The 18429-nt window shown below is 39.3% G+C and overlaps 1 protein-coding gene across 1 annotated transcript in view; it reads left to right on the top strand.

Annotated features, from left to right (window-relative positions):
• The window catches only part of LOC108792720 (serine/threonine-protein kinase Nek10-like), an 82599-nt gene extending 76094 nt beyond the window's left edge, over positions 1-6505 (top strand). Inside the window, exons 24-25 of the mRNA XM_018563555.1 lie at positions 4710-4780; positions 6280-6505. Coding sequence (XP_018419057.1) covers positions 4710-4780; positions 6280-6505 — 297 coding nt within the window. The remainder of the gene's footprint in view (positions 1-4709; positions 4781-6279) is intronic.
• The last annotated feature ends 11924 nt before the right edge of the window (positions 6506-18429 follow it).

The following is an 18429-nucleotide window of genomic DNA, read 5'->3' as shown; positions in this document are numbered from 1 at the left end:
AATGAAGAAAATAGCAGCGTGTATACCCGACTTAAGAGTCTGCGGTATATCAGTCAGCAAGCGAGAGACACTATATGAAGAAGGTGGGTAGTCTCTCTAGTGGTCCCGTTTGTAATGATTTGTTACCAGTGCTGGGGTCACTAGTGAGACATGGAACGGTGGGGGGGACTAGCACAGGAAAGGTGAGTTTATGCTGCTGGGGTGGGAGGGTTAACTGTCCCCTTAACTTTGTGCCGCCATAGTAAAGGAAAGGGTCACTTTAATGATAAATATCCCTTTGAACACATTTTGTAATGTGACAGGTCTACTAAAAATACAACAAAGAGAATGAATACTGAGGAACAAATATGTTACAAAATTGGATTCTGCAATAGTGAATTTGGGCAACATAACCATAGATTACAAAGGGTGATTTACAAGTACACCAAAGCTGAAAAAACTGCAGCAAAGGTAGTGGAATTACCCATAGTTGCCAGTTGTTTATGATCTTTCCAATGCATCTTAATAAACTGATTGACTGTTAAGGGTAACTGCATCAGCTTTGCTTGAGCTGATTTTACTCTAGTTTCTGAAATTCCTACTTCAGCCAAATTTTTCTTTCTCAGTTTTCCATAGATTTGGGAAAAGTAAATACTTGCATCAAGTTTTTTTTATAGTGTATATTATTATTATTATTATACAGGATTTATAGAGCGCCAACAGTTTGCGCAGCGCTTTACAATATAAGGAAGACATTACAATTACAATACAATCCAAGACAAGATGGTAAGGAGAGCCCTGCCCGTGAGAGCTTACAATCTAAAAGGGAGGGGCAAGTGATACATGAGGAGGTAGCTGTGTGGGGATGAATTGTTTGAGAAAGTAATAGTTCAGTGGTTAGTTTGAGGCGGGATTGGCTTCCCTAAAGAGATTAGTCTTTAGGGATTGTTTAAAGGTAGTCAGGTTAAGAGTTAGACAGACAGTTTGGGGGTAAGGAGTTCCAAAGGATGGGAGAGACTCTAGAGAAGTCCAGGAGGCGAGTTATACACCTGGAGGTATATAATGGTCTGTGACTCCATTGGCAAGATTTCACTTTAATTCCTGTCCCTGTGACAGCAGAATAAGAAATGAGGGGAGGGGTTGCCACAGGGACAGAAAGACACAGATAGTAATAATAGACTAACAAGTTCTAACCGTTATCCATGTGTTGCAGTCTTTGTAAGTATCTATTCATTCTAAAAACAAATCAATACCTACTGTATTAGTCAGTAGGTTTAAGTTCCATGGGCAGTTTTTACATTTGAATTCACCCATTGCATTAGGTGTTGTCAGTGGCTGTATTGAGCTGCATTCTTGCTGCATTAACTCGTGATAGTACATGTTTTCTCCATTTTACTAAAATCAAGGTTTTATTACCACTGGAAAGATTTCCCATGACTTCCTGTCCTAACATCTTCCCAGTGGGGGCATAGGCTGCAAATAAAACCTTCCTCACACAATACCAAAAACTGAAAACAAGTTTATTGGTAGCATCGGACTTGAAACCAGTCCCATAGGGGTCTATTCACTAAGCTGCCGTAGGCAGCTGATGGACCTGCTGATGGACCTGATGGAGAACTGCAGCAGAGTGTAAGCGGGTGCAATGCTAGTTTACTATTGGCTATTGCAAATTGAAATAGCCAAAAGGAATCTAGCAATGCATTCGTATGGGCAACATTTATTTCTTTCTATTCTGACACGGCTCCGCGTCAGAATAAAGAAAAAAAGAGAAAAAGCAGTGTTTCTCTCCTTGGCGGCCGGGAGCGGGAGACTCCCGGAGCGGCCATGAGGGTTTGCTGTCTGGAGATCAGTGCCCCTGGTTAGCTGGTATCTAGGGACGCTGATCTCTCTGCAAGTGACCCGAGCCAGCCGTAAGATCACGGCTGGCTCTGCCCAGCTGTCAGAAGCAGGCTGTCGGCCGGCCAATGGCCGGCCGCTCGGCCCGCTTCGACTTTTAGCGAGGCTCAGCTGAGCCGAGGCATATGCCCTACGGCTCGACTGAGCCGCTCGGCTAAGTTCGGGAGCTGTACGGGCTATTGTGAATAGCCCATACAGCAGCCCTTCGGTTCTACTGAACCGAAGGGGTCCTGGGGCCGAAGCTAGCCGAAGGATCTACCGAAGCTGCGGCTAGATCTTTTGGCTGCTTCGTGAATAGACCCCATCGTTTTTGATCCCCAGATTTATTTCTTTGAGTTTTTAAGTCAAATTTTTTTGGAAAAATATAACGATTTTACAGTTATTTAGAAAGGAGAGAATGAAAAATGTCAGCACTTGATAAGAATGCTAAAATCAGTTTATTCCACTGTTAGGACTCACTGTAGCAGTTTTTGCTACTCTAGCAATAATTTAAGACTTGCCTGGAGACTCTGTAAATGTCACATGCCAGTTATAGAGTATATATTTGAAAATGAAATGTTTGTAAGCTTTATGCTGATGACACAGAAATATAATGTGTTTGCATATTTAAAGCAATTTCACACACCTCAGCAATTTAATAGGCATAATCTGAAAAGTTATTTCCTTTGCTGTGTTCCACCTATTGCAAAATGTGCCCTTTTCATTCACCATTTGCATCTTTGGAAAGGTATTGTTCAGTTAAATATATTGCAGTCAGCTGTTATATTGTGTTTTATTCTATTCAAATATTTATCAAAACTCATTTCTAACGTACTTTGATTAGTATTTTTCTTGGAGTGTCTCTGCAATATGACATGGTACTACTAAACTAATAGGCTGCCCTGACTGCCTCATTAGCAGTTAAATAGAATGGAGTTGATTTGCTAAAGTAATAGAGTGTTGTCATTCTGCAAAGTGAATGTTCATTAAGCTTAGTAAATATGGTAAGGCTGTGTTCACTCCGAATACACAATCATGTGCAAGAAAAAGAAGAAAAAAAAAAAAGTTTTTGCTTGAACATCATTGGATGGTTCAAGTAATAAAAGCTTCATCGTATTCATTAAGTTAAGTGAATATGTGCTGTTCAGAATAAACAGCATACAAAGCCATCCACAACTCTATCCCCGTGTACATCACCAACCTCATCTCAAAATATCACCCAAACCATCCTCTCCACTTCTCCTAAGACCTCGTGCTGCCTAGCCCACTGACACCTCCCCCCATGCTCACCCCCAGGACTTCTCCAGAGCCTCTCCCATCCTCTGGATCTCCCTACCTTGGTCTATCCAGCTATCTGTTACTCTGGCTGCCTTTATGTGATCCCAGAAAACTCATCTCTTCTGATGAGTCTATGAGATAGGGGAGCCTATCCGGCCTCCTCCTAAAAACTGTACGTCTACTCCTTCAATCAGTTTATCCCTCACAGTATTTATCATCTGTATCATTTGCCCCTCCTTGTATATTGTAAGCTCTCATGAGTAGGGCCTCACTCATTCTTTTGTATGAAATTGTATTGTAACTGTTCTGTCTTCCCTTATTTTGTAAACTCTCGCAACTCGCAAACTCTTGGTGCTATATAAATCCAGAATTATAATAGTAATAATAAGAATAAGAATAATCATCGTCATCATCATACACTTTCCAAAATAATATTCACTTTCCTAATTGAACATCCTCTATTACTTTAGTGAAATTACCCCAATTACTTTTTAGCTGATACTTTGAGATGTAATTCTAGTACATTCTTGCACAAATGTAGACTTGGCATTAGGTGTAGATAGATATGACTGTTAAAATGAATATTCTAACATTGAGTTGCTTTTTACCCCTCTAAGGCTATCTTGTTGCAGCAGAACAGTCTGCAGCTCCACTAACCGTTGAAACGTGCTGATACAAGCTGACCAGATAGTTACGTATTTACTCTAGTTAAAAAAAACCCCAGAAGACCATTGAGTTTAAAGGAGTTCTAAAGTCACAACATGTACTATTCTGTTATAACATCAGCATTGTAATAGGAATACATACTAGAGTTGTTTTTGATAACGCAATCAAAGCTTAGTTGAAAAGATCCCTTTTATGTAGTGAGTGCTACCTTCTGTTTGCTCATCATTTTCAACAACTTCCTGGATTCCCAGTGTGCTTTGCATCTATTTCCCTGCTGCTTGATGTGATGCAATCTCAATTTTTCAAGACTTGATAGCCCATAATGCCTGGCTTTTAGAAAGCAATGATAATGTTACATTGTTCAGACGTTAAGTTGTAGTTCAGAAGGCAGGCTCTGTGAGCTCTTACACAAGGAAGTGCATACTCACAGGGTTGAGTGAAATTGTGTCACTGCATTGAGGAAGTACATCCTATGGGCATCTTCAATAAGTAAGTTTACAAGCTTCTAGATCAATATGGTTATAAGGAGTGGGATAGAATTTATGGAGAGTGGATATAAAAATGCACATTTATTTTTCATTTTTATCCATAGATACCCTTTAACCAATAAATACAGTACAGCTCTATAACTGTAAATATACGTAAATGTTGAATTTAGTAGCTCCCTAGGAAAATGCAAGAGAGGGTTAAGGGGTAGGATGGACGAGCTCCTCCCGATACTACAAGGAGGGTAAGAAATAGTAGGCAAAATGTAATAAAGCCCGGAAATGTCCTTTACTGGCATATCTTGCTGTACATAGTAAATTCTGATCTCTACATGTTAATAATGGTTTTATGCACATTGAAAACCTTAGTGTCTCCTAATTACTGTTTGTATCACAGTGATAAAAGCTATTTATTTTTTCTTTTAGATAGTAGAAGCCATGTATGTTCCTGTTCCTGAGGGAATGTATTCCGAAAAAGTTTCAAATACCATTAAAAGGTAATATCATTCATTATTTATATTTACAGCTTCCATCGATTATTTTGGAGAAAGTGAATATATTAACATTCTACAAATCATAAATTGGCTTGAGCTGTCTAGGACTAAAACAAATCCCAGATGCTTTTTGAATCTTGAGATATGTGCACCAAAGTTGAGAAATCAATATACTCCTTCTACGAAAAAAATCAATACTTACTGTATTAGCCAATGGGGTGTAATGCACGTGGGCAGTTTTTACATTTGTATTTGCTCATATCATTAAGTTTTGTTAATGGCTTTATCAATCTGCATTCTTGCTGTAAAGTTGTATTAACTCATGGTAGTACATGTTTTTCTGTGTGAATGCAGGTTAAAGCATGTTGTAATGAGCTTACCACTCTCAGTTACCTCTTGTGTGACACTGTCAATCCTCCCCACTTCCCATTGGCTCCTACACTGGCATCTTTTTCATTGGGTTGGTCATATTGTTCCTAGTGTGCATTCACAAGTGATGGCTGAACTCATGTATTTTATGCAGGCACCATGTCAGTGTGTCTAATTTACAAGCTGCTCAGCGGTTCCGTGTCTGATAAGAAGGTCCCTGTTGGTTTCAGAAAGCTTTGGTATCCTACCTGTCATTCGCTCTGTCTGGATCCTTCACTATACCTGTCTGCAACTTGCTGTGACCTCTGCCTATAATGTTGATGCTATGAGACTGATTTGCTAAAGGAGTTGAGAATGTTTACATAATAAAATGTGTGAAGATTTATATCAGTTATCCAATCATATGTAAAGCAGATCCCTGTTTACTTTTTCCCATTCATTGGCACTGGCTTTCTCTATTCTTTACAACTGGGTTAAAGTGCCACCTGCAGGAGTAAGACACTAGGTACAAAACAAAACAAAAACTCAACCTAGGGATGGTCCCTGCTGGTGGTCAAACCCCCCACTTCCTAAAGATCCCCGTTTTTGGACCAGTTCAAGACTTGGGCAGCGGTGTGGTAAGTATAGGGGGTCTCCTCCATTGTTTTCCTCTTTCCCTCTACCCTGTATGTGGTGTATGGTGCTTCTTTCCTCCCGGAGGGCACACTGCGGGGATCCACCTTGGCTGAATAGGGAAAATGCTAACTGTTATGCCCTCCAGGGGACTTCTGTCACTGCAGCTACCAGTTCTTGGCTGCAGCTTGTGTGATGGCAGCGTGGGGACACTGTAGGTGTGGAAAGAGCTATTTTTTCTTGCCTCTCAGTGCTTGGTCCCCAGAAGTCTACACTAAAACACAATTTTAGGCATTTTTCCTTTTTGGCATGATAACTGGTAAGACTCAACTTTATCTGTTCAATGCCAAACTAAGCTACAGTATGTGCATATATTGCACATATTCACTAATGCCTCTTTATTTTAACTTGGGCATAACTATGTATCATGTATGCATTTGGAATCCCCACAATTGACTATAAGCGTATGCATTTATGTATTCTTTGGCATGTTGATAGTCACTAAATTCATTACTCCCCAGGTGTTTGACTTCAGATGCTGATCTTCGTCCAGACATAGTAGAAGTATGTGCTCTGATATCAGACATCATAATGAGATATATGGACAGCTTATCTACCAGCCAGATTGCCTCAGAGAAAAAACTGGAAAGAGAAAGAAAGCGTGCACAAAAATATTTCATTGAGGCTAACAAAAATACAGGGACGTATCGCCACCGCAACCCTTCACTACCTTATGTGAGTACATAATCCTCTTCTCTCTTCTAAATAACCAGTCAATTTGCAACCTTGTTTACATTGAACTTTCTATTACTTCTTGAGGTTTATATGTATTTCATTGTATTCCCACCTTTGTGAAATGTCTATAAACCTGCAATGATTTTATAATTAAAATGTTATTTTAATTTAGCCATCTGAGAGGCCATGCATTTGACTCTTTTATTGCATATTCAAGCGAAAGGTGGCTGCTGGAGGCTTTAATCAATATTCTAGCCAACAGTGGCCATCTCTTCCACAAGTCCTTTGTAGGGACTAATCTGCGGGGTGGATAATTAAGATAATTTTTTTAATTCCAACATCTTTTAGATTTGCAATTCTATCAGTTTTTCCTGTGCACACTGGCAGTTGATTTCCATTTCAGTTTTTTGACTCTACAGGTGAAACTCGAATAATTAGAATATCGTGCAAAAGTAATTGCAGTAAGTTCTGCAAAAGGGGCCCAAACCAAGTACTGAGTACATATGCATGCTTGTACTTTTCAGAGGTCCGATATTGTTCTATGTACAATCCTTGTTTTATTGATTGCATGTAATAATCTACTTTTTTAAGGTTGTGGATTTGGGGTTCTTGGGGTTTTCATGAGCTGTAAGCCATAATCATCACAATTATGACAAATCACGGCTTGAACTATCTTGCTTTGCATGTAATGAGTCTCTCTCACATATTAGTTTTACCTTTTAAGTTGCATTAGTTAAATAAATGAACTTTGCACGATATTCTAATTATTCGAGTTTCACCTGTATGTCACTTTAAAGGGCAACTCCATAATGATAAATAAAAAGTGTTTTCAAGAGATTTGGGAGGTACGTCTAGTGTGTAAAATCTGCTCACCAATATGACTCCTACACTCTGCTTGAAATTTTGACTCAGCTGTGAAAGCTTTGGCCTGCTTAATTTCCAAATGAGTTAGATTCACATCTGTATCCATTCTAATCCAACCTGCCTTGACATCTTTCATTCAAGCACAGGTTTGCCTCTAAGTATCAGAAAATTTGCAAATACCATCAATCAGACATTTAGTGCTCACCTAAGGATGTGGCCGAGATAACACACAATGTATACCATGGTAGGCCAAGCTCTAGACACAACACCTCCAATATGAAGAGTATCAGCAGTGAATCAATCCATTTGTACTTCATTTCTGTGCATCCGCAGTATAGGATTACAATGTCTCTAATAAACAAAATGAGATAACTTGTAAGGGTATCAGTTATATTAGAGGTTACATGCCAAGATGGAGAGGCTCACCTGAGGTTGTTGCTGGGTTAACAATCCACAGCACTAGCGCTTTTTAAAATGTATGCCCGTAAGGCTGGATAAACCATAGAAACATGATCCTGTAAGAAAACTGTAGTCAGGAATTCAGGATTAATTGGAAAACATTTATTAATACTTTGTGTTTTGGAGCAAACATTGCTCCCTATTCAGGAGTAACACAATGTCAGATTAACATACAGGTACAAGTGAAACCACAAACCTTCTCCCCTTATTGAAATTAGTTTTGCACATGATAATTGACCATTTCATTACAGCATCATACGTATGGAGATATGCACCAATTCAGCAGAAGGGGTTGTCATTGAAAGTCTTGTCATGCTATTCCAAGATGTAACATAATCAGATACAGGTCATTCATAAATAATTAAAACAAAATTATTATTATACAGAATTGATATTGCACCAACACTTTGTGCACAACTTTACAATATCAAAGGAGACAGAACTGTTACAAAACAATTCAAGACAAGGGTTAGGGGGACCTGCTCATGAGAACCTGAAATCTAAAACAGAAGGGCAAGTGACATAGAGGTGAACTAGGACTCTGATGCCTACAGGGGGTCCACCTCATAAAATTGTCAAATTTTTTAAAACAAATAAAGTCTTCATCCAACATTTCCTTTACTTCTCATGCTACGACTTTTACAACAGAAAATATTTATACTTTGCTTGTTTTTAAAACACAATCCTCCAAATGTATTTAGGTAAATTATTCCACCTGATTTCTCCATTATTATGCTCAGTGAGCAATACCCGAGATGTATATAACAGAGAAGAAATAGAAGGCAGGAAAATTACAATCACAGTAACTAGTCAAGCAAGTGTTGCTAAGTATGATGAGAATGACCAGTGATTGGTCAAACAAGTGTCATTAAGTGTGAAGAGGATAATAACCAGTCATACAGAGCTGAAATAATTGCTGTACCCAGTCCTCAAGATGTTGACATTGTTTATGTAAAGTTTAGAAATATTTAGAGAGTTATTGAACTTAAGTTTTCAGCTAAAATGTCTGATCTTGTCCAGATTCCTCATGTTCCCTGGTACATACATGCTTGGACTGGGCAGTAAAGTGTAACATTTCTTGGGTTTCTACACAAATTAAAGGTCTTTTTTTTTAGAATTGTGCAAACACCTGCCATTGGAAAGTTAACACATTTGTAGCGACTGATGATGCATAGGATGGGCTTTAAAGAGAACTATGGGGTCAGGGCTTTCCCCATAGTTCTCCTTAGGGTAACGGGAGGACACAAACTAGCGTCCTCCCGTTACCCTAAGCTCAGTATACCGCGAGCTACAGCTCGCGGTATACTGAGATGCCGCAGCCGGAGCGGATCCCGACATCGATGTCGAGATCCGCCCAGCTGCGTGAGTGACAGCTGGCTCTGCCTGTCTAGAGGCAGAGCCAGCTGTTCCCACCCCCTCCCCCGTCCCTTCCGCCAGTCAGCGCTGGCGGATTGGACCGGGGAGGGGGAATCCAGCCCCTCCCCTGTCACGGCAGAGAGCCGTGACAGGATCGAGAGGTGAGCGAATGCCGGTATATGTTCGCTCACCTCCCGATCTACTGAGCCGACCTGTGACAGTCTCATTGTCACAGGCCGGCTAGAACTATGAGGTGAGTGAAAAGCACTCACCTCATAGTTCTCCTTTAAGAAAGTAAAATTTAGACTTACTCTTGCCATACACTGCCATACATTTAGACTTACTCTTGCCATACACTGCTCGAATTTTGGTTTCGAGTCCTGCTCGGCTGAAATTCAGACTGTTTGGCTTTGTCGACATCACTCCAATCAACAAGGTTCAGGACCAAAAATTGTCATGTGAACAGAAACTGCATCCAAACTTCTGCAGTCACTGTCTGGGTGTTCTGACAGCTGTAGGTGCCATAGGCACATATGGAAGGCATAACAGAGCAGAACATTACATATTTTGCAGATGCAGTATCTAAACAATACTTCTCTGCCCATAAGATTACAGTTTCTACAGTTGTTGGAGGCATATCTGAACATGAAGTAGGTTTATTATACATTTAGAATGGGTCACGCTCAAATACTCTGTGTACCGCCTATAGTTTCCTCTAACCATGCCTGCTTTGTCACCTGGTCACTGACTTGACATTGAAGAACGTGCAAAGCTAGAAACAGTAGAATGTTTCTGCAGTCATCATTTCTACTATGATCTGATCCTGCTTCAACTAGTCTTTTTGGCGACCTCTTATATCTTTGGCAAAGCAATTTTTTTGTTTTGTCCTTTTTGGTGCTTCCCTTCAAATTTCTCACTTGCGTGTGACCTTATTTTAAAAAGATATGTATGTGTGATGTATTGGTAACCCATTTCATACTAATAATGTATGCGTAAGTATGGGTTGCAGTGGGTGCTGATAGGAGGAGGTCAGGTGGTCTGACATTTGTATTTTTTACGTATATTGCTGCCTAGCAATGCAGCAGAGAGTGATGAAGGGTGGGCTGCAGCCAGGAGGCAGCCATCTATCACGTGTCTGACTTGCTGAAGTTTCTGTGCCCTGTGGGAATATGTGGCTGGTGAAATGATCGACCCAGAGAGAAAGGCATGGCATTGACAGGAATGACAGGTAGAAATGACAGATATAAATGACAGACTCCCATTAGCTACTTTATATTAAATTTTTTAGGTGACATACTTGGGGCCCACCAGGGGATCCCCTTGTGCAATACAACAGCAAAATGTTTCCAGGCACACTCAGCAGCCAGCATGCAAAACAACCTGCCTAACCACTAAGGTTAAAAGCAGTACGCACCTAGTTATACTGATACTAAAACCCTGTGAGAAGGGAATAAAACCAAAACAAGTGTGACAATAAAATCAGTAATAGTACAATCAGATATGAAGTAAAGGAATAAGAGTGTGTGGAAACAGATTACCATAGCTACATGTGTGTGTATAACGCTAAAAGCAATAACAATAAATGTTAAGCTGATAACAAAACCCTATGTGAAGGGAATAAAACGTGTATGACAACAATATCTACAGCTACATGCGTAATGTATGTTGGCTAATGAATAACACAGTACCACATCAATGTGTCACTGCGAAAATACTGTTAGAGTGCATGTGTGATGTACGTAAATGATGAATAACACCATGACATCCTAATATGTTTTCGTATGATGTAGAAGTACATAATGATAGCAGTATAGTGAACACAAGGTGGAATGTATTAGAAGAAAAATAACACAGTAACACATTAGTGATGATTTACTAAAGGCATATAGGCTGTTTACTTTGCAAGGGAATTTGCACTTTGTAGGGGAAGTTTCGCCTTAGCTTAGTGAATATGGTGACATTTCACTTTACAAAGAATACCCATCAGGAAAATAATTTAAAAAAACAGTATGTTTGCTTGTACATGATTGGGTAATGAAAGTCAACAGTCACTAAACTGAGTGGAAATTTCCCCTGTAAAATGAGCAGCTTATTTGCCTTTAGTGCGTTCCCACAAAAGTGCAGTAATACATGTGAATATACTGTATATTGAGATCAAGAGTAATGCAGTAACATATCAATGTGTTACTGCTTAGCACTGTGAAAGTGCATAAAAAATGAATGTGAGCATAAGGATGTGTGTGGAACTGCTACATCAATAAATTATGTATTGCTGTAAGTATGCATATGTGCGTATTAACCTCCCTGGCGGTATGATTTACAACTAGTGCATATAATTCCTGGTTTCCGTTGGAATTTGTTGCTGGACATGGCTACAAACACAGGTTTTTCCTGAAGTTTCATTCTTGTGCTTCATCAGATAAGTTGTTGTGTACCTGGAATAATCATCAATGACATTAGATATTTCTCTTTTCCCGCCTGATGTGGGAGTTTTCATTGGTCCGCACATGTCACTGTGTATGAGCTCCTTGGTGTGGGTGGTGTTTGCTTCCATACAGCATTTGCATGTCATGAGCACTTGGCAGGGCAGTATGGTTACATCTTCTGATAAGTCTCTCTTAATTATATCTTTTATGTAAGGATGCATCAAAATCAATACTAGTATCGGTACCAGTGCGAATACCGAGTAATTGGGTGAGTACTCGTATTCGCCCAAATGCTCCCTATACAGGAACTTCCAGTATCAGGAGGCAGAGGCGGCAAGTCATTACATGCCGCCTGGCTTCCTGATTGGTCGGGAAGCAGACTCTATGCTCCCTTCTCACCAGGGAGCATGGAGCTGGCTTCCCAGAATGCTGAATTAAGTTTTACTAGCTTATAAGGACATTACATCAGAATACAGCATTCTACAGCATACAGAACATCCTGTATATATCATAGATAAACATGCATAAGCATAGAGAGTAACATTGCTCTGCAAGGTGTTGAGGTTTAACAACTTGCCGTCCGCCCGGTCCGCAGTGCTGAATACTGAAAAATGGCCTGGATGGGAAGGGGGTTTACCACTGCGGATGTCAACTGGTTAATAAAGGTTTTATAATTATTCTGGTTTATCCAGCCTTGCCAGCATTAAAAGGGTGCTATTGCCGTGGATTGTTAACCCAACAACAATCTTAGGTGTGCCTCACTATGTTGGTGTATACCCTATAAAATAACTTAGAATATGCTTAGAAGCCATTATATTTTATTTGTTTTAAAGACATTGTTATCCTTTACTGTAAACACTCAAAAATGAATTATTTATGGATTGCTGACTCCCTTTTCTTTCAGGCTAGGTTCACAGCTAAACGATTGAGCTGGTGAGCTGTTTTCATGCGGTTGTCACGCATTTTGCTTTGAAAACCGTGAGGTTGTCTCCCCTAGTTTTTACTGCATAGAGATGTCTTTGGGATCCAAAGCGTGCAACAACCGCCCAAAAATAGCACCTGCACCTTTTTGCGCAACAGGCGTTTTCTACCGCTCAACAAATCGCAAAGGTGTGAACAGTTTCCATAGACCTGAAGTCAAATCTCTGTTTTGTGCAATACTGCACAGCTAAATCCGTGCGATAAATTGCCTAGGTGTGAACCTAGCCTCATTCTTTTAGTTCCTCCTAATCCTGTTTGGAGGGATGAACAAGGTGGCAGTTATGGAGGACTAATTCCAAAGAATACACTCAGGAACTACATAGAGGAGTTATTGCTTAAAGTAAACCTGATCTAACTTTAAAGTTTCCAAGGTAATAAACAATGCTGAAGCAAAGGTAATTTGTGGTGCCCGCAAGTACCGTATTTTTTGCTCCATAAGACGCACTTTTTCCCCCCCAAAAGGCGGGGGAAAATGTGTATGCGTCTTATGGAGCAAATCCCTATTGCCCGACGCCCGGAACATGCAGTTTCGGGTGCTGGGCGAGTCGTTTTTTGTACATTTAGCCCTGCTAAAGCAGAGCTAAATGTACAGTGGGAGCCGCTGCTCGTTTTATACAAGTGATCTAATCAGATCACTTGTATTAAAACCGAGCGGTTCCTTCAGGTCCCACAGCGCAGTGAGCAGCACTGCCATGCAGTGACCTGTATTGGCATCCAGTGCTGCAAAAAAACCATACCCATTGTGAACAGGGCACATAGAAAACAATTGTTTTTTTATGTGTCCTTGTGGTGACCTGTGTTGACCAGGTCATGGCTGTATGTGTGGATGGGGCCTCCCAGTTGCCTGAATGGTGGTTGAGGGTGCTCATATGTTTACAGGTCTGGAGGTCCGGGCTGTGTTATCTTTATCCCAGAATACTGTTTTGTAGCTAACCTTCTCTAAAACGGTTTGCTTTTTCTGGTTTTAGGTAACTAATGTAAAATTAGGACATCTATCTATCTATCTATCTATCTATCTATCTATCTATCTATCTATCTATCTATCTATCTATCTATCTATCTATCTATCTATCACACTTTATTCTTGTATTTGTAGGTCTATCTTAATTTATTAGGTTATAAATGTCCTCTAAATGGTATTGACTACTCAGTTTAACTACATAGGTCACCCTGAGGTCATTTTGCTGCAAACATTATCAAGAGTACGTTAAACATTTTAGAAAGTCTCCATTTGTCATTTTAACTTTTCTGCTTGAATAGGAACAGTATCTTATTTTGCACTCATTTCTGCTTTGTTACTCAGAGCGTTTGACCTTAGGAAATTGTCAACAAATTGATTTTAACACTTTCTATTATTGGAAACATTTGAGTGCTATGGCTCATATATTTTTCAGATATATTTCTCTTTTGCTAGGAGTCATTTTTCGTTCTTGAAGTCATTTATTTTTTACACCTTGGGTTGCTTTTAGAGCAAATGTTCCCTATCTTATTCAGCTGGTAGGCCACATTCAGATAAGTTGAGGAGGGATGCACTGGCTATACAAAATAGAAGTAATAGTATTTATTGCTGAATCGTAAAGAATTTATATTCAGTGTTATGAAACAGACAATCTCTTCTTGTGTTTATGCATCTGAAAATGTTATAATGCAGCTGTGGTCTTGCAGGTACTAAGAACTTCCTGAGAGGATACTATGGTAAACATCAAGTTAAGTGGGAACCACATGAAGCCCATAAGACATTATTTACGTCATTATGGTCATTGTTCAAAGTTTGCTTGTTGTCAAGGTGTACCATAGAATATGGAAGGATTTTTTTTACATTGAGAGTATTTACTTTTTCTGATTCTGGCAGTACAATAACTGGTTCTACCATCTACCAGAAAATGTGACACGTGTTAAAAAGTACCCATGTTAATAATTTTAGATAAATTAATTAAATTTGTTAAGCTGTGTATAAATGTATGGTGAATACACATGTGGTGCTTCATCACCTCTCCGGATCAGGCAAACCCCAGTGCAACTCTGAAACTGTACCACCAAGTAATCTATAAATTATGTTATTAAAAAAATCACTTATAGTTACAAAATGTCACGACAAATATGTCGGAGAGTAGAATTAGGCTGTTCCAATAAATGTTGTGTGTGGTTTTTTTACTAATATATTTGTTTATGACATGGCTCGGGGTTACCGCTCCTGGTATGGAAAATTCACCCCGAGCCAGACTCGGGAATACCGCCAGGGGGGTTAAATGGTTTTGAGCCTTCTCCCAATTTAATTTTACTTTAAGTCTACAGCACTGTTGTTTAGGATATCTATAGGTAGGCAGATAATTTGCCAGCGGTGGGTGGTAAGAGCATCTCATCCTTGTTGAATTAAGCTATTATTATTAGAATTGATAGTGCCAACAATTTACACAGCGCTTTACATAGTGCACATTCGCATCAGTCCCCGTCCTCAAGGAGCTTACAATCTAAGGTCCATATCATGCATAGATACAGGGACAATTTAGACAGGAGCCAATTACCCTACCAGCATGTCTTTGGAGTGTGGGAGGAAACCGGAGTACCTGGAGGAAACCCATTCAAGCAGTTTTAACTTTTTACTTGTTTATATTGGACAATGTATGGTAATGTTAGATCTTCATATATAAAGTTCCTCTCGTGACCTCCGTGTGTCCATGGATCCACGGAATTTATGGCTGCATCATTGCATAGACTTATGTCCTCTGGATATGTATCCACAATTACTGCCACACTCATTTCAAGTCTGAGTGCTCATTAGTTACATAAAGCAGATACAGTAGTAATTATCACAAAAGAGTAGAATGGGGCATATCCAAGAAAGACATCTTCTTAATTGCAACACAATTAAACGTAAACAAATACCATCACTACACCAGGAAGATCCCGCTGATCTGATGGCCCCTGTGCTCTATTGTGAAGAGTGCTATATTCTCTTTAGTTAAGAAGTATGATGCAGATCCCATCATCCGGCTAATGGTTACATCATAAAGCAGAAAGAATAATCAGCTATAATGTACAGGAGGTGACAGAACCAGACCAACAGACCACATGTTTTATAAGGTACATTCTAATCTAGTTAGGTGAAAGCAGTATTGGAGGGGGGGTTCAAACACAGTTTAGGGGCCCTTCACAGTTTAGGGGCCCCCAATGCATCTGCATAGGCTGCTATGGCTATAATTAGACCAGGGAACACTTGTTTTGTATGCTTTTAGCCATTGCTCAAAGTAGAAAAGCATAGAATTTGATTAACATATTTTATTTGCCAAATAAGATGGATTAAAAATGCCTAGGTCATGGTAACATGCTTCAGAAAGAGATCTCAGTTGTGTTATAATGTATATATAAAGAAAAATGTCTACTATTTATCATTTAAATCTCTTCAGTTAGACCATATTTAAGAAATTACTGCAAATCTACACAAAACTCTATGCGAGTATAAAGCACATTTCTTAACTGCTAATGTATAGAGTTTATTCATCCCATAACAAACAAACAAGAATAGGTAACTCACTTTCCTGAATTCCTTGTATCAAGATCTGATTGACTTCTATAATCCCGTGCACATCAGGGGATTTTAGCATGCCATGTTGAATATCCACCACTGAATACTTTGTTGACTTTAAAAAACAAACTTTTCAGTTTCTTTTACAGGAAAGACTATTACCACTAACGTTTCACCTTAATAGTATTGGTGATTGCAGTAATCTGTCTTATGCATTCTTGTGATGCATTATTTGTTAGCTGGACATATAGAAGCCCATTACAAAGAATGAAGTCATAGCTTAGCACACTTGGGAATTCACATGCCTTATTAACACTAATTAGCTTTAGCACTTTAAAATATTTCCCAGACAACTGAATTTGTTTTAGATAATGTGATTAATGAAGAGTAAGGGAAATCTGTAAGAACTAAATGCATTTTTTCATTACAGAGCCTAAGTATTGACTGATGGAGACTCTGTCAATAGTCAAAGATTTTCTGCATTCGAGACATATTAAAGTGCATTGTTGTGATGCTTAATCGCCATTTTCCATCAGATAATACACATTTATGCAAGAAGTGCTTTGTATCTATGCTACACAGTGTTTTACTGAAAATGCTAAAATATGACTAGCATTACACATATTAAACAACTTTGTTCCTGAAATAAAACAGTGGCTTTTATGCAGAATTATGGTTTATATTTCATGAGCATGCTATGCAAATGCTATGTGTACTTCTATATTTATTTTTTTTACATCCTGTGAATATTGCTAATGTTCACTGAATAGATTTATGAGGGCTCTCATAAAATAGGGGTTGCAGTGGGTTTACAGTGGATTGCCATGTATAGCTAAGGAACCTATGTTCCAAAACTGAACCATAAGACTGAATTTCATCTGTGGGCTCAAGGAGTTAGTAACTATTAGAGCGCCTCATTCAAGACTCGAGCTTAGTGAAACTTTTATATTAAAGTCTTTGTTCTGATTATATAGACATTTTAGCTGCTTCAAAAGGTAGATGTATGGTTTAAAGTGACCCTGTTGCTATCTTAAAAGGACTAAAAAGCAGCATGTTAAAGAATAGGCTGAATACTTACTTGTCCTGCAGGGAACAATGAAAGCATTTGGCTGCTTTAAGAGATCCCAGGGCTGCTGCTATCCAACACTTTCAAGCACATCCCCCGGTGGGCACTGTGAACTCTCTGTGTTACCAGACAGATAAGTATTCTGTCTATACAAGGTGGCTACCATTGAGTACTTTTAGAATAGTACTAGGGTCACTTTATGTCATTTTATGAGTTAAAGCTAACTACTGCCTATAAAGGAATGCATCAATGCTCAAATATGCTGCTGCATGCAAATGATGCTCACACCATTACACCATCTCCTCCACCAGCATGAACAATGAACTTCTCTTGTTTGCTCTTTTTGGTCTGTTAAATATACCGTTAAAAGCATTGTAAGGAGAGCACACAAAAGCCAGGTACTTGTAGCTGGGAGCATGTTCTTGCTCCAACATTAGCCCATACAAACAGAAGAAAAGGTGGCCGCACACTGGATTCCAATGGGATCGTTTATTGAAACTTGTAAGACATTGCTGGTGTCCTACCAAGGACCCCCCCCCACCCCCCAAGTGCTCCTGTGATGGACTATAATCTCAGGTTTAGTTTACTCATTGGTACTGAGATTGTAGTATATCACAGGAGCGAGCTTGGAGCAGTGGATACTTAACAACACACACAAGGACCATGGGGAACAAAAGTAGCCACTCTCCAGAAGGATGGATAGTGCCATCAGGAATTCAGAGGTGATTTGAGGATCTACAGCCAAGTAATACACAAATAAGATACATTTTTGTTAATAGTTAGAGTACTTGAATGCATTTTCGAGATTTAACTCCTGAGTTTAGTGTCACTTTAATTATATTTTCTATTAATGAGCACTGGGCCGGTATCTATCTATCTATATATGCAGAGCCTCTTGGCACAGGATGCAGTAAGTATTCAGATAAAGGAGTTAATTAGTGTTAGGGTGAATGTTAAGGGTAAGGTTTAAGGTCTCTTTTGGGACCTTTTGGGTTAAATATAAGGGGTCCTTATATTAGTTAGAGTTAGACTGAAATGAACTCCAGGCAGATAGAAAGGGCAAACAATGCAATTATGCATTCAGAAATAGATTATTTAATGTGTTTTTTAAATGAAAGCAGTGTAAGTACCTAAATATGACTTGGTACCAGCCTCTTGCAGTCCCTGTAAAGTGGAGCTTAGTGAGAGAGGAAGCAGCAGTACTAGGAAGCCAATTACTTTATGTGCTGACAAGTGTCCTGCTGATTGAATGATGCTG

The sequence above is a fragment of the Nanorana parkeri genome, unplaced genomic scaffold, assembly GCF_000935625.1.
Source record: "Nanorana parkeri isolate BGI_ZX_2015 unplaced genomic scaffold, ASM93562v1 scaffold675, whole genome shotgun sequence".
Taxonomy (NCBI): domain Eukaryota; kingdom Metazoa; phylum Chordata; class Amphibia; order Anura; family Dicroglossidae; genus Nanorana; species Nanorana parkeri.
Note: the sequence above shows the minus strand (reverse complement) of the source record. Positions and strands in the feature narration are given on the sequence as shown.